The 13,780-nt window shown below is 46.2% G+C and overlaps 1 protein-coding gene across 2 annotated transcripts in view; it reads right to left on the minus strand.

The window, feature by feature from the left end:
• TNPO1 (transportin 1) overlaps positions 1–13,780 on the minus strand; it is a 1,970,728-nt gene that overhangs the window by 1,439,556 nt on the left and 517,392 nt on the right. For both annotated transcript variants that reach the window (XR_011280658.1, XM_069627508.1), the window contains exon 6: positions 11,956–12,037. Coding sequence is in view for 1 of the 2 variants with exons in the window: in XM_069627508.1 (XP_069483609.1) it covers positions 11,956–12,037 (82 nt within the window). In the remaining variant the exon portion in view is untranslated. The remainder of the gene's footprint in view (positions 1–11,955; positions 12,038–13,780) is intronic.

Here is a 13,780-nt window from a genome sequence, read left to right on the forward strand (position 1 = left end):
AATGTCAGGTCACTGGTAGCCCACGCAACCGAGATTGCCGACATTATTGTGAACAATAACCTTGATTTCCTTGTAATGACAGAAACCTGACTGCATGAGGCAGCAGGCCCTTATATTGCCCTAGCCTTCCCAGATAATTACTCCATTCTCTGTGTTGACAGACCCACGGCTCGCGGAGGAGGAATAGCCATTCTCTTTAAAGCCACTCTCACAAGACTAGCCACCCCTACATCGCTGTCATCATGTGAACTCCTCTCAGTTAAGTTCCATACCTCACCTAACAGTACTATCACATTACATATCATTTACAGGCCTCCAGGACCCCCTGGGTCCTTTGAAGATGATATCACAGCCCTAGCAGCCGAGACCACCAAACCCACGGCGCAAAATATCATCCTAGGAGATTTCAACCTCGGTTATAAGGACACTAGCGACCCACACGCCATCTCTCTAGCATCTGCACTACTAGAACAAGGCTATACTCAAATTAGCACTAAACCCACCCACAAAAAAGGAAGGATACTTGACTGGGTTGCGGCTCTCAATCACCCTACTAGATCCGACTCCTCTGGTATGGTCAGACCACCACCTTATCACCTTTGAATTGCATATCAACAATTTGGAAAAGAAAAAGCCCATTATTGCTCCCCCCTGCCTTACAAGGAATAAACATCACTGCAGATGCTCTAGTCCCTTTGGTAGCCCCCCTGCTCAATGCCCTACCGGACACCAATGATCCTAACACTCTAATTAAACATCTACAACGAGACCATGACTAAAGCCATTGATGTAATTGCCCCGCTAAAATCACTGAAGAGCAAACCCACAGCCCATCTTAACTCGCGGTTCACTCCAGAGTTAAAAATACTCTGTACTGAAAAAAGAAAATGGGAATCACGTTGGAAATTATCCCCTACACTTGAAAACAAAACTAACCTTGCCATGATCACTGCCACCTACAAAAATAAGATAATCCAGGCCAAAAAAGAAACCTATAATGATAGAATAGCCCAAGCCAGCTCTAGCACTAAAGAATTATTCAACATTCTAAGAGAACTAGAGAACCCTAACCCTCCGCAAGATACATGCATGAAGGATAAAGCCTGGTGCACCAGCATTCAAAATGCCATCTCCAATAAAATTAAAGGACTGCAGACCAAAATAGCTGACAAAAGATCCCAACTTACAATCACTACACCAGCACCTACCCCTATCCCTCACATTAACTCACGTTGCACTTTCAAAAAAGTCACTATTCCTGAAGTCCACAAAATCATTGCATCTCTTAAACCATCTAACTGAAAGGGTGATAGCTGCCCAGCCCAGATTATAAAAGATGCAGCTAGAGACCTTGCCCCATTCATTACTAAACTTGTAAACTCCTCCTTCTCTAACAACTCTGTCCCAAGTAACCTCAAACAGTCCTGGGTTCTACCACTATTAAAAAAACAGACCCTTGACCCGGCTATATCCACCAACTACAGACCAATTACGACAGTCCTCTTTCTACTGAACATTTTGGACAGAATAGCCTACTTGCAAATACAAGACTATCTTGAAGCTCACAAACTACTCGGTACCGGTCAATCTGGCTTCAGACCCCAGCATGGAACATAAGCCGCACTTGTCGACCTCAAAAGCCAGATCGATGAATTGAAAGACAAAGGAAAGACGGCCATCCTACTTCTACTCAACCTCTCTGCGGCTTTTGATCTGGTGGATCATTGCATACTTTGTAACCACCTATCCTCAGCGGCCCATTTCTCTAGTCCTGCAGTTGCCTGGATCCAATCTTTCCTCGCTAACAGAACTATGCACGTGTTCTCACCTTCAGCAGCTGCTGACCCCATCCCCATCACTTGCGGAGTCCCTCAAGGATCCTGCGTCTCGCCCACTTTGTACAACATTTTTACAAATCCACTATTTGACAAACTGGACTGTCTGGGTGTCACCTACACAAATTATGCGGATGAAATCCAGATACTCCTACCCCTCTCAGGAACCTATGATATAGACGTTGCGCGGATTAACAAAGTTTACATCATCATTCAGGCATGGATGGCCACACATGGCCTCTGCCTGAATGATAAGACAGAATTACGCCTAGTCGGATCATCTAACAACCTTCTCAAACTAAGTCCTCACTACACAAATATCCTCATCGATGGGAACAGCATACCCATTGCCAAACATGTAAAAACTTTAGGTTTCTACCTCAATGCCCAGTCTAACTTAACGAAGCAGATTAACATGACCTCATCAGCCACAGCCTACACCGGCAAGTTGATCGGAGTCTGTAGACCTTTACCGCCCCCCACTAGCTGCCTTACTCGGTCGAGAGCGTTCATACAATCTAAACTGAATTATTGCAACAGCCTTTATCTAGGAGCGAACAAAACATTCTAAATAAACTACAGATCTTGAAAAACAGCGTTGAACATACCCAAAAGAGAGCACATATCAGAAACTAGAAAGCATTACAGGTGGCTCTCTATACATGACAAAATTGTTCTAAAAACTATCTGCCTCACACACAAAGTGCTTAACTACCAAGCCCCCCCCCCCTATCTTACAGACAAGTTCACATGGAAGGTAGCCAACAGAATTACTAGAGCCTCCAACTTACCATGTCTGGCGGTTCCCAGATACAATCTAAAAAGAGCCGGAGGTTCTAGCTTCCCGGTATTAGCCGCCCAGCTTTGGAACACTCCCTCAGAATATTCAAACTATTCAAACCTTCAACAAATTCAGAAGCCATGTTATCACTTGGATACTTAACAAAACATAAAATAACAGCTCTGGAGACCATTAACCGCTAGGTGGTCTGCACAACGAGTATGTGTGTTATCCATCCTGCACTACTTCTATGACAATGTATAATATGTATAATGTTTAATATGTATCTATGTAGCACTGTAATTCTACCTTGAATGCTCATGTCTTTACTATGCCATGTAACCATTACTATCCTCTAGCGCCCAATTACCTCTGGGTCAGGTGCGCGATATAAATAAAATAAACGAACCTTCTCTCTCAACGGAACTCCTCGTCGAGGGGGATCTTGTCTGCAAAGCTTCCAGACACCTGTATCCAGCGAGCGTCCAAGAACTCCTGAAGAGGTTGCATCTGTAGCCTGCAGAGCAAGCTAAAGTAGATGCACAAAGACATCATGCTAGGCAGCGACTTGATGGTCCATACTGTGGGGGTCTTCAGCAACAACAGCCATTGTACCTTCCCCAGTATGGCTGCTACACTCGTCGATGCCAGACAAGAGACCATGTTGAGCCTAGCTCCCAGTACCATTGCATTCTGCAATGGAATCCAACAGGACTTTGAATAATTCACGCAGAATCCCAGATCTGTCAGCAGCTGGACGGTCCTTTCCGTGTGCCCGACGGTCACTTCCCTTGACTTTGTCCGGATGAGCCAGTCGTCGAGGTACAGGTACACATGTACACCCTGTAGACGTAGATGGGCCGCCACTGGCACCAGGCACTTTGTAAACACCCTGGGCGCTGACTTCAGGCAGAAGGGGAGGGCCTCGAATTGGTAGCGCTTTCCTTGCACCACGAAGCACAGGAACTTCTGATGATTCTTGTGGATGGGGACTGGAAGTATGCGTCCTCCAGATCCAGCAACGTCAAGAAGTCTTCTTCCTGCAGTTGGCAGAGCATGTGCTGCAACGTGACCATCCTGAAGTTTTGGGACTTGAGGTATTTGTTGAGACGCCACAGGTCTAGAATGGTCCTCCAGCCCCCTGTCGTTCTTTACTAAGAAGTATCTAGAGTAGACTGTGGAGCCCCGGAGTAGTCTTGGAACTAGCTCTATCGCCTCCTTTCATAGCATGGCTCGTACCTCTTGTAGGAGCTGAGGGATGTGCTATTCCTGTCGGGCCACCGTAGGGATCAGCAGACATCTTTGCTGAAACTCCAGGATATGTCCGTGGGCAAGTGCATCCAGCACCCATCTGTCGGTGGAGATCTTCCACTCTCCGATGAAACTCACCAGCTGGCTGCCCACCGGGGTGCACGGGTGGGGGCCCGACTTATTGGCTGATTCAGTCCTGCATCCCGCCTTGGGAGCAGCGACATCGCTTGCCATCTCCACCGAAAGCCTTGTCACAGCCTCTGTAGGACTCCTGAGGTCGTGGACTGGGATGGTTGACTGTATGACAAGGAACCTCTACCGAAACCCTTAGTCAATTAACTGGACATTCCACCAGAGGCGCAAAAGGAAGCTGCTGGGTGGTGCTTCCGCTTTTTCATCTGAGGTTGATCCAGGGCTGCCGGGGCCACCAGTGTCGGGGGGAATCCTCTGAATTTCAGACACAAACTTGTGCAGGGTCAAGCGTATGTCCAGCGATAAATGCATCTCTTGGCGCCTGGTCGGCAGACTTACTCGGCCCCGCAACACTGGCATTTCCGTCCTCGCTGGCATTTCCGTCCTCGCCCCCATTTCTGCCATCACCCCCCCCCCCCCCACGTCCTCATGGATCGTGTATGGACTCCTGGTCTTACTCGTCCGATGACTAAACATCAGTTCCTTAGAGTACGACTCGACCGGAGGACTCTTTCTCCACCCCCCCTCCCCTTTTGCATCCTGAGGGGTCGGATTTGGGCTTTACTCCAGCATCCTCCTTTCCGGTGTCCTTTCCACAGCCCTGATGGAGGCCTCTCCCCTTGGGGGCAGGGATACTCTGGGCGCAGCCAGCGCTACATTGACTGGGTCAGACTCTTTGGCCTTTGAGAGGGCAGCCGCTACCAACTCGATCGTCTATGACAGTGATTTCTCTTGCGCCGCCTGGGCCTTGTTAGGCAAGTCGATCACCTTATCAGGTTTCTCCCGCAAATTAGCCGGGTTTCCAGATTTCCTCTTTGAGGAGGACTGGATCGATGGCTGCAGATGGAGGCAGATTGTGAGGTTGAATGAGCCCTGCCCACTGCGGGACCCGCTTGTGCAGCGACCCCAACGGAGACAGACTTGCGGTGCTTGGCATTGTCTTGGGCTCTCACAGATGGAGCGCACTCAAAGGACTTAAAAACCTGCTCCTCGGACCGGCCGATCCAGATTATTTGGGCTTTCAGCCTTCCCCGAAAACTGCATCTTTCACAGGCTCATGCAGGTCACGAGTGCTAGTGCCCAGGAAGAGGGCTGGGGCTGTCTGGTCCCAATCCACACTACTGGTGCCAGGATGTCTAGTGTGCATGAATACAGGAGGACCACCGTGGACCATAATTTGACCACGACTGGTGTACATGCAAGTGAACAGATCTTTTGGTTGTCCAGATTCAATCACGCATCGAACTTTGGATAAGAGAAAGGGGCCCTGTATCCATTCCAGGTTGACCTACAGTGGTTCATTTTGAACTACACAAGGAGCCAAATATCCTGTGAGTTGAAGCAGACCCAAGGGAGACGTGCTGGAAGGTTTGGCATCCTAAACCCGCTGCTGTACTGTTGGATCCCTGCTTTGTTCTTGACCTTAGAAGGCCTGCAAGGGTGATTTGACCCATTTGAGTAGTGGCAACTACTACTCTTGGCGTCTCCTGATTTCCTGCCAAACGAGCCTTTGCGGAAGTGTTCCTGGGCCGTCCAGTGAACTGACCAGCTCAGTCTCCGGACAACACATAGGAGCGCCGCAGTTACGAGTTGCGACTCGAAACTTTGGGAATCCCTACCTTGTGGTTCACGACACTCAAGTCAAATTTCATAGACTAAGCACTTCAGGGTCGCGAACTAGCAGAGTGTCACACTGCAAGCCTCTGCAGTAACAGCATTGTGGTGACAATCGCTGTGGGTGACTTTGCCACCTTCTCTGCTGTGCCCAGAGTCCTGCTGCACTGCAATGTTCTTCCTCCTCCCTTCGTGGGCAGAGCTGTGGCTACTGTCCAGTCCCGCAGCACCCGAGAGCCGGATCCGACAAATAAAGTTCGCAACCTAAAATGACCTCGAGTACACTGGCATAGTTTGGTCTGGATTGGAGCAAGGGGCGGGGAGTACTTGCATAACTTAACCAGTGGCCCTTAGCTTATCCGTTTATTTTTACGCACAAGGGTTCCTCGGTATTTTCTTTGGCTGGGATAGGCTGCTCTCCATGGCCTGTTTCGAAAGTCGGAAACTGCTCTGTCAGCAAGGGCAGACTCTTCCCTGACGATTGGAACCTCTACCCCCCCCTTCAGAACCCTCACAGAACTGTCCCAGCATCTTGAAAAGGTACTATCTTAGCTTTACACACAGCAGTGCGTTTTTACGCACTGCTGTACATTGAGCATGAGGCTCCCCACTTTGTAGGGCTGAACTGAATAAGTTAAGGTTTCCATCCTGAAGACTGCCTAATGCATAATTCGTGTTAACAACCCCCCCGCCCCTTCTGTTACAGGTTGTGGATGTTTTACTCACTTAGTTGCATTAGGCTACAGTAGTTGTATATATGTTAGAGTGATATGCTTGTGTGATAACTGTTGCATTATTAGTTTGATTATTCATGTTTTATTGGGCCTAAAATAAATGTATGTGTATTTTGATATACACCTGTAACAGTATTCTGTGGTATCTTTACTGTGTGTGCTCATTGTGGGCTTCTGATCACTCTCTCCCCTCCTGAGACTTAGTCTTGACCCCCTGACAAGCTACCGTGATTGGTCTGGCTTGTCCAGAAGTTTCACTAAACTAGGGTGGCCTCCTAAACTTCTGTCCATCAGGCCAGAGTTTAGAAATCTATTCTAACATATTGGGCGAGATTTCTCTCATTAGGCCCAAAATAGTCTAGCATTCCACTTTACCTCATCAAGGTCTGGAATCTTTCGAAGAACCTGTCTTCATGGCCTTGTGAAGACCCTGAAGCGACGGACAACGCTGTGCAGGTCCACGATGAAATAACGGACAGGGATGCTGCTGGCCGCATTGTAGACGGTGCTCACGCCCAATATGGTTGACGTGGTTGCTGATCCCACAAAGACGAGGGAGTAGAGGAGCATGGATATGCCATGCTCCATTGTGATGTATTCCAGTTAGCTTGCAGAAACAAAGGCATCATGCGGAATGTGGGAGGCACAGAGATGGGAGCTTGACACATGGAGGTGGATCGGGTGGCCAACTCACCTGGGGAAGATGATTCAGAGGACCATGTCTCCATGTCACAGGTCTTTTACCCCAGCCTAGGAGAAGTTGAGGGGTCAGTCTTTGGCCGTAGGATTCAAATGATCTTTAGCCACCAATTTCTAGGGGCTGCACATTTTGATCTTCTTGGCAAGTGGCAGGCTTTCGGCCATTTTGTGAATCTTTGTCTTTGCGTGGGGGTGGGTGGGCATGAAAACCTTTCCCTGCAAGAGTAGGCCTGCTGTGATAGGACTAGGACCACCCTCAGGTGGTAACCTGGTACTAGGAGCCTGCAGAGTCTTGGGTAGCTGCCTGGGAAGTACAGCTGTACCCTCAATGAAAAGGTCACTGGTAACTCATGGCCCCTTAGACCAAAATCCGGTAGAAGGTTCTGCAGAGCCCTCGACCATGGGGTCTAGGAGCATCCGCCAGACCCCTACCAAGAAAGACTGTCCCAGGGAAGAAATTGCCTGGACAGGGTGCCTGAAAAAGGATTTAATGTATACAAGTGTTTGACGCTTTTACTGTGCGAGGCAGTGAAATCCTCGACACGCTGATGAAGAAACTCACTGAAGAGCTCCTTCCATTGCTTCCGCCAAGGTAGTCCCCGGAAACCTAGTGCGCCACAGGAAATACAAGGGTCCCACTGGTTGATTGGCCACAAACACCTGAGTCCAAGCTCAATGGTGCGTAAGGAAGGACATTTCCTGGTGCAGGATGTGAAACCGGTTATCACTGGCATATGCAGTGGTATGAATGAGGGGTGGCGAGTCACTGCAGTAATTCAACAAGAAAGGAAATTAAAAGCGACTCAAAAACAGCGTCCTGTCGCATCAAGTGGTGAAAAAGACTGACTGGTGCTGCCCTTAGGTGGAGTTAGTGTGGGCAGGCACGTCCTTGGATGCTCTAAATGTATAGTAAAAGTTCTGCGGTACAAAAAAAGGCTGTGGTCCCATCCCCATGCAACGGACTACCCATCAGTATGGAGGAAAAGGGATAGGAAGTTACGACCTGCAGGATTACATTTTAATTTTAGGTCTGCAGTTTGAAAGAAAGCACAGGACCTAAGAGTATGTTGCAACAGAACTGGTTGATACAAAGTGGTGATTTGTTAAGGATTTGCCACGTAGTACGAACGTAAAAGTCAGCACTAAACGTCTGCTGCCTGACCCAGTTCCAAGGCACAAAGGGGACTCCACTCTGGTAGGTTGGTACTCACGAGTAGCAGAGTGCTATCTGGAGGAGTCTGAGCCCCTCCTCATAATCCCAGAATCTGCTGATGCAGATTCCGAAGATCTAGATAATGATGAGATCTGCTCAGTTTTGAAATAGCCAGTTCATTTACGTATTTTCTTTGTTCATTTATAACACTTAATACCAGCAAGTGGTTTCTAAGTGCAGCATCGGGATTCAAATCAGTTTTTTGCCGCGTTATCTTGCTTCCAAGACAAACGCGTTGCCCATGAGCTATCCTTCCTTCCCTATATATATGTCTATATGTGTTAATTAGAAGGAGAAACAAACCTCCACAAGTACTGAAATTGCAGATCTGAGCATAGGTGTAAAGCAGGAAGTGTATTCTCATGTCCAGGTCGCAAATGTAAAGGGCAGAACCACATGGAAATTATAGCTTTTAAGAAATCCTAGATCCAGAAACCATGCAGAGAAACCATTAGCACCACCGGGTGCAGTATGTCAGACAGGAACCTCACAGAGGGGATGCAGTTGTTACCACAAAGTAAGTTTGTTTGTTGTAATATTACTTTGTGGGTATAACTTTGAAATACTTTGAATTTAGATATATTTGTAGGGTAAGGGGTAAAAGAGGGGTGGGAAAGGGCTTCGGGCATGGGTGAAGGGGAAGGGGGGCATGGGAAGGACAACCCCCCCCCAAAAAGATCTTGAAGATCTTGAAGTAACATTTTCAAATAATACCAGCTAACTAAATCACAGCAAAGTAATTTAATTTGGTGAAATGACCTGGAACAGAGCTATTGAAAACAGACCCATAGAACAGGAGCAGAGACAGAAGATTGTGTAATGTGCTTGGTCAGTACTTGGGATGTCACATTATCGCAGCAATCCTTCGCAGTCTCAGACTCAGAAAGCTCTGCCACTCCTGCAAAGCTAGTGTCACAGATGTCACATTTATAGAGGGCAGCAGTAGAGGAACTTGCAAAGCTGCCTCGGATCCGGAGTATGTGAAAGCAGAGGCTAACAAAGAGGGTAGAACTTCAGCCTGAACCCAAGATGACTAACAATGGTCATCAACCCTTATAAAGGCACAATCCCATAACAGCTGGGGGAAATTACCAAATTGAGAAACGAAGCCTATTCAGTATCCATGCAGATGAGACTAGCATAGTATATGTTGAACCACCACAGATCGGGCTGGGAGAGAAAAGGTCTAGGTAAAGGTGAAGACAAGCCCAGAAAAGAAGCAGTCACCCAGGATGCAAGTAGCTACCAGGACAATGAACGCAGTATCCAGACTACTGTCAATAACATTGAGCGATGGACAAGGTTTGCTTATGCAGGCTGGCTGAGCATCTAGAACTAAAAAGGTCCTAGGAAAGCTTAGCAACTTGAAGATTTGGGTGGTAAAAGCGCTCAGAGGCCTGAGAAACTGGCAATCCTTCAGAGTGATCTGGGCACTATACGCCTTGTATCAGGAGGTCTTAAGCTAGGCACCATCCCCATGGATGCCTTACAAATAGCAATAATATAGCTGGAGGCTGCATCAGAGACTGGTCAGTGAAGAGATTCAGAGAGACCAGCATTTAAACTAGAGACTACCCTGACACTTCATACTTTAACAATCCAGACACATTTCTCCTTAGACCAATCCAAGAGGATTTCCTACCTCTCCCACCCCTGCTTAAGCTGCAGTTAAACACCTGAGCTCCTATAGGCAATTATCACTACCCCATCTTGACTATTAAGAATGGTTAACAATGTATCTTTTGTGCCACATGATTTACCCCATGTAGGCCATCTAGGAGATAGTCTCAACAAATTATGAATTTGGGAACACTGCCGGTGGCCAACAGACAAGACAATAAGGTGGAAGAGGTAGTCAAAAACTGTTTTCCATAGGAATATAGTGACAAGTCTAACACAAGTTAACCACCCGTCTATGCTAGTGTTTGTGCCGGAGCAAGTATGTCCCAAATGCCCTTGGATACTCCATTTCCATCAAGCAGTGGACCAACCTGTATTTTGCTAGACTACACCAATGAAGTGAATTGAGTGGGAAAGAATGTCAATGGAAAGGTTAGGGATAAGAGTCAAAAGAAATTCGGTTATGTTGGTTCCCTTGCACTATTATACTTTCATTCCATTGTTGTACATTTGTATTGATTTGAACAGGGACGTCCATTTCAATCAGAAATGACATAAGTTACACGTGGCAGAGGTACGCCCATGAAGGGTGTCTGTATAATAGCATGAAGATGAGAACTAGTGAGCCAGTTTATGAGGGTCCAAAAATCTTTTTAAATAAGACTTACAAGGGACAAAAACTGTATGAGAAAACAGGCGACTTACAGAAGGTAACTAACATAAGGGGGCAAGTACTTCAAACTAAAGTTGAGTAATAATTAAATATACAGAATTACATTAAGCATTACTGGAGACTGTGGTGGAATAAGCTAGGGAGGATGGGGGCGAGCAGGAGGAGAACAGGGGAAGCTCAGGTTTTAGCAAGTAAGTGAAGTTTAATCCAAGCTTTGAAGAGATCCACAGTTGGGCAGGCTTTAATTGTTATGGGCAGAGGGTTCCAGTGGAGCAGGGAGAGTAGGAAGAAAAAGAGAAAAAGCGAGAAGAGGTACAGGGATGGTATGGGAAGACATGGTTGATTGCCTAGGAGGATCGGAGGAAAAGTGATGGTGATTAAACAGATACAATCAGCCAGGTACTGAGGAGCAAGACCATCAATAGCTTTGTGGATTAGGAGAAGGAATTTTAAGAGAGCAGTTATATATGGATTGCCTACCAGTATGTTGTCAGTTAGAAGAAGGGGAGGATCTGGGTGAGTAGTAGACTGCATATAGCAAAGTTGAGGACTTTGTCTAGAGGGAGCAAGGAGTAGAGAGGAAGGCCAAGGAGTAAGCTTGAGCAGTCTAGTTTACTGAGCACAAGAGTGGAGATAAGAGTTTTTGTGTAGAGTGGTTAGTAAGAAAAGGGCACATTTTCCAAATGTTGAGAAGGTTAATATGAGAAGCAGAGGCAATTACCTAGTGATAAATTGTTGCAGTCGCAGGACACTATCAAAGAGATTGCAAGCCAAGGGTTTTGCACAATCAAGAAGGGGGTTTCAGTTAACCAAGAGGGCTGAGGGAGAATTTTACAGTTGTAAATATTCCAGAAAGCATCTGCATCCCAACACCTCTGAAAACGATTTCCTTGACGCTGGTGCCCCAAGGGCCAGGTTCACATTCATACTCAACACACATGCAAAACCAGAAAGCAAGCAAATAATCTCAAACTATAGTGACAAAGCACTTGCATATTGAGGCAATTACAGTGGTAAAACAATACAGCCACTTCCAGCTGCCCATCAAATACTGCCGTAATTACATTTCCGTACATTGCCAGTATTAGAGATCCACAAGCAGAATAAAAACAATCTTTGAAAATACAGGAAATAATCTGCCCCATCAAGTTGTTGCTTTATTAACAACCTATCTAAAATAAACCACTATGTAGGACATGTCTAAAACCGATAACTATTATCATTGGTTTCAAATCACCATTCCATTGCTGGTCAAATATTTTGTAACAAAAAGCAGAACAAAAAAAGCCCATATAGGATGCCCACAAATACACAGAAAGTATCTGAAGAAAGGTGTCACTTACTTCAATAAATGAATCCACATGCAACATAAGAGCTTGAGTCCTACTGATGATGAATTGATTCACACATGCAACCGCGTGAGACCTACAAGCAGAAATTAAAAAAAGGTTTATTTAAGGTTTGTTTAGTGTTTGAGCAGCACCAAAAATGTAAATAAAAACAGATCACGCTCAGATCATGCTCCCATCAACTACAGACCACATGAACCAGTGATGAAACCTGTTCAAGCAAGTGCGATCTTTTCATACAATCTTAGTAAATTTGCACATTTCATGTGGAACAAGTTACTTACCTGTAACTGTTGTACTCCAGCATGGGTCTGGCATGGATTCACATGCTCATGAATATTCCCCGTCAGGCTGGGAATCCTCGGTAAAGAAAAAATCTGTTTCAGTTTCGTTTCTAAACTGTCTTTCTACTAATAACCAATCACTGGTCTCTGGGTCATACTGCCCCCAGCCAATGACTGCCCTCTACCTAAGCCCCTCCTCTGGCAGCCATCTTCCGATTTTTACTGCACGTTCAAGTGTTGGGAGTCCTCGTGCTATAGCTCTCGAGCTTTTGCTGCGTTTACGTGCTTTTTCAAGGAGATTTTCGAATTTTTCGGTTAAATCGAGCCTCAAGCTCCACCGTTTCTTCCGATCAACGGGAACCCGTTTCGGAATTTCCAACGCCCCTCGAGGGTGAAGTTTTCGTCGAGTGACGCTTCTTGGAGGATTCCAGAAGATCTGAGGCGTACCATGGACGCGGCCCAGGACAAGGGTAGCTTGACGCCCGGATCCAAGCTGTTCAGGAACTGCCCTGGATGCAGTTTACAGTATGTTTTCAAGGAGGACGAGCATTCAAGATGTCTCTACTGCCTTCATGAGGACAAGACGCACGTGGAGAAGGACTGTGCGTTCTGCAAGAACCTATCGGAACGGACCATGAGGGATCGTCGTTCCCGCCTCTCCAGCTGGCTAGAGAAGGGCCCAGCAGGTAAGAAGAAGAAAAGGTCTGAGCGGTCTTAGCAATGCACGTAGGTGGCGCGAGTTACGGTTGTTTAGCATACCATATGTAGGGAATGTCTAGTGTTTTTCGGTTTTACTGTGAAGTATAACGTCCCTTTGACAAAGTAGTTTCACTGAATATACAAATATGTATATGGCAGTGGAGGAAAACAAAGGGGCTAAACATGTGATGTTGTCAGTGATTTCATCAATCACATTTGTGATGGCATCTTTCATGTCCTGGTTGGTAGTGTTAGCAGTGCACAGGGGTTGATGGCAGGAATGGGTGCTTAGTCTACCATAACCGACGAATTCCAGGGGTTTTTCAGTTGTAATTTGAAACATAATGGGACGTTAGAAAGGGTTTTTAGTGAAGTGGACAGGTTTTTGGTAGGGCAACTTAGCCATAACGTCCCCTAAACAAAGTTGTTTGTGTGCTGCAGTTGACAGTTTTTGTGAAGGGGAACTTAATCATAACATCGTGGCAATAAAGTTTTTGTTGAATATACATTATCATGATGTGATCTTGGAAGATATATAGTATAATTTACTTACTTTATATACACATGTAACAGAACATACAGAACCCCCTCGCTATTGATATTTGAAAGGCACAGACTGGAGCGCCTGTTTGCGGATGGGCGCGGACATGGTCAACAGTGGCCAAACAGGCAGGAGGTACCTGAAATTTTACTATTGTCTCACACTAAAATTGCGCACCTAGGAAAAAGGACAGACATTACAAGTACTAATAAAGAAGTAGGGAAACCTAAACGTGTGAAATTAAAACCATGCATTTAATGACCATGTAGAATGAATTGGATTGTACCATAACCAA

Source organism: Ambystoma mexicanum, chromosome 6p, assembly GCF_040938575.1.
Source record: "Ambystoma mexicanum isolate Mex_15411 chromosome 6p, UKY_AmexF1_1, whole genome shotgun sequence".
Taxonomy (NCBI): Eukaryota; Metazoa; Chordata; class Amphibia; order Caudata; family Ambystomatidae; genus Ambystoma; species Ambystoma mexicanum.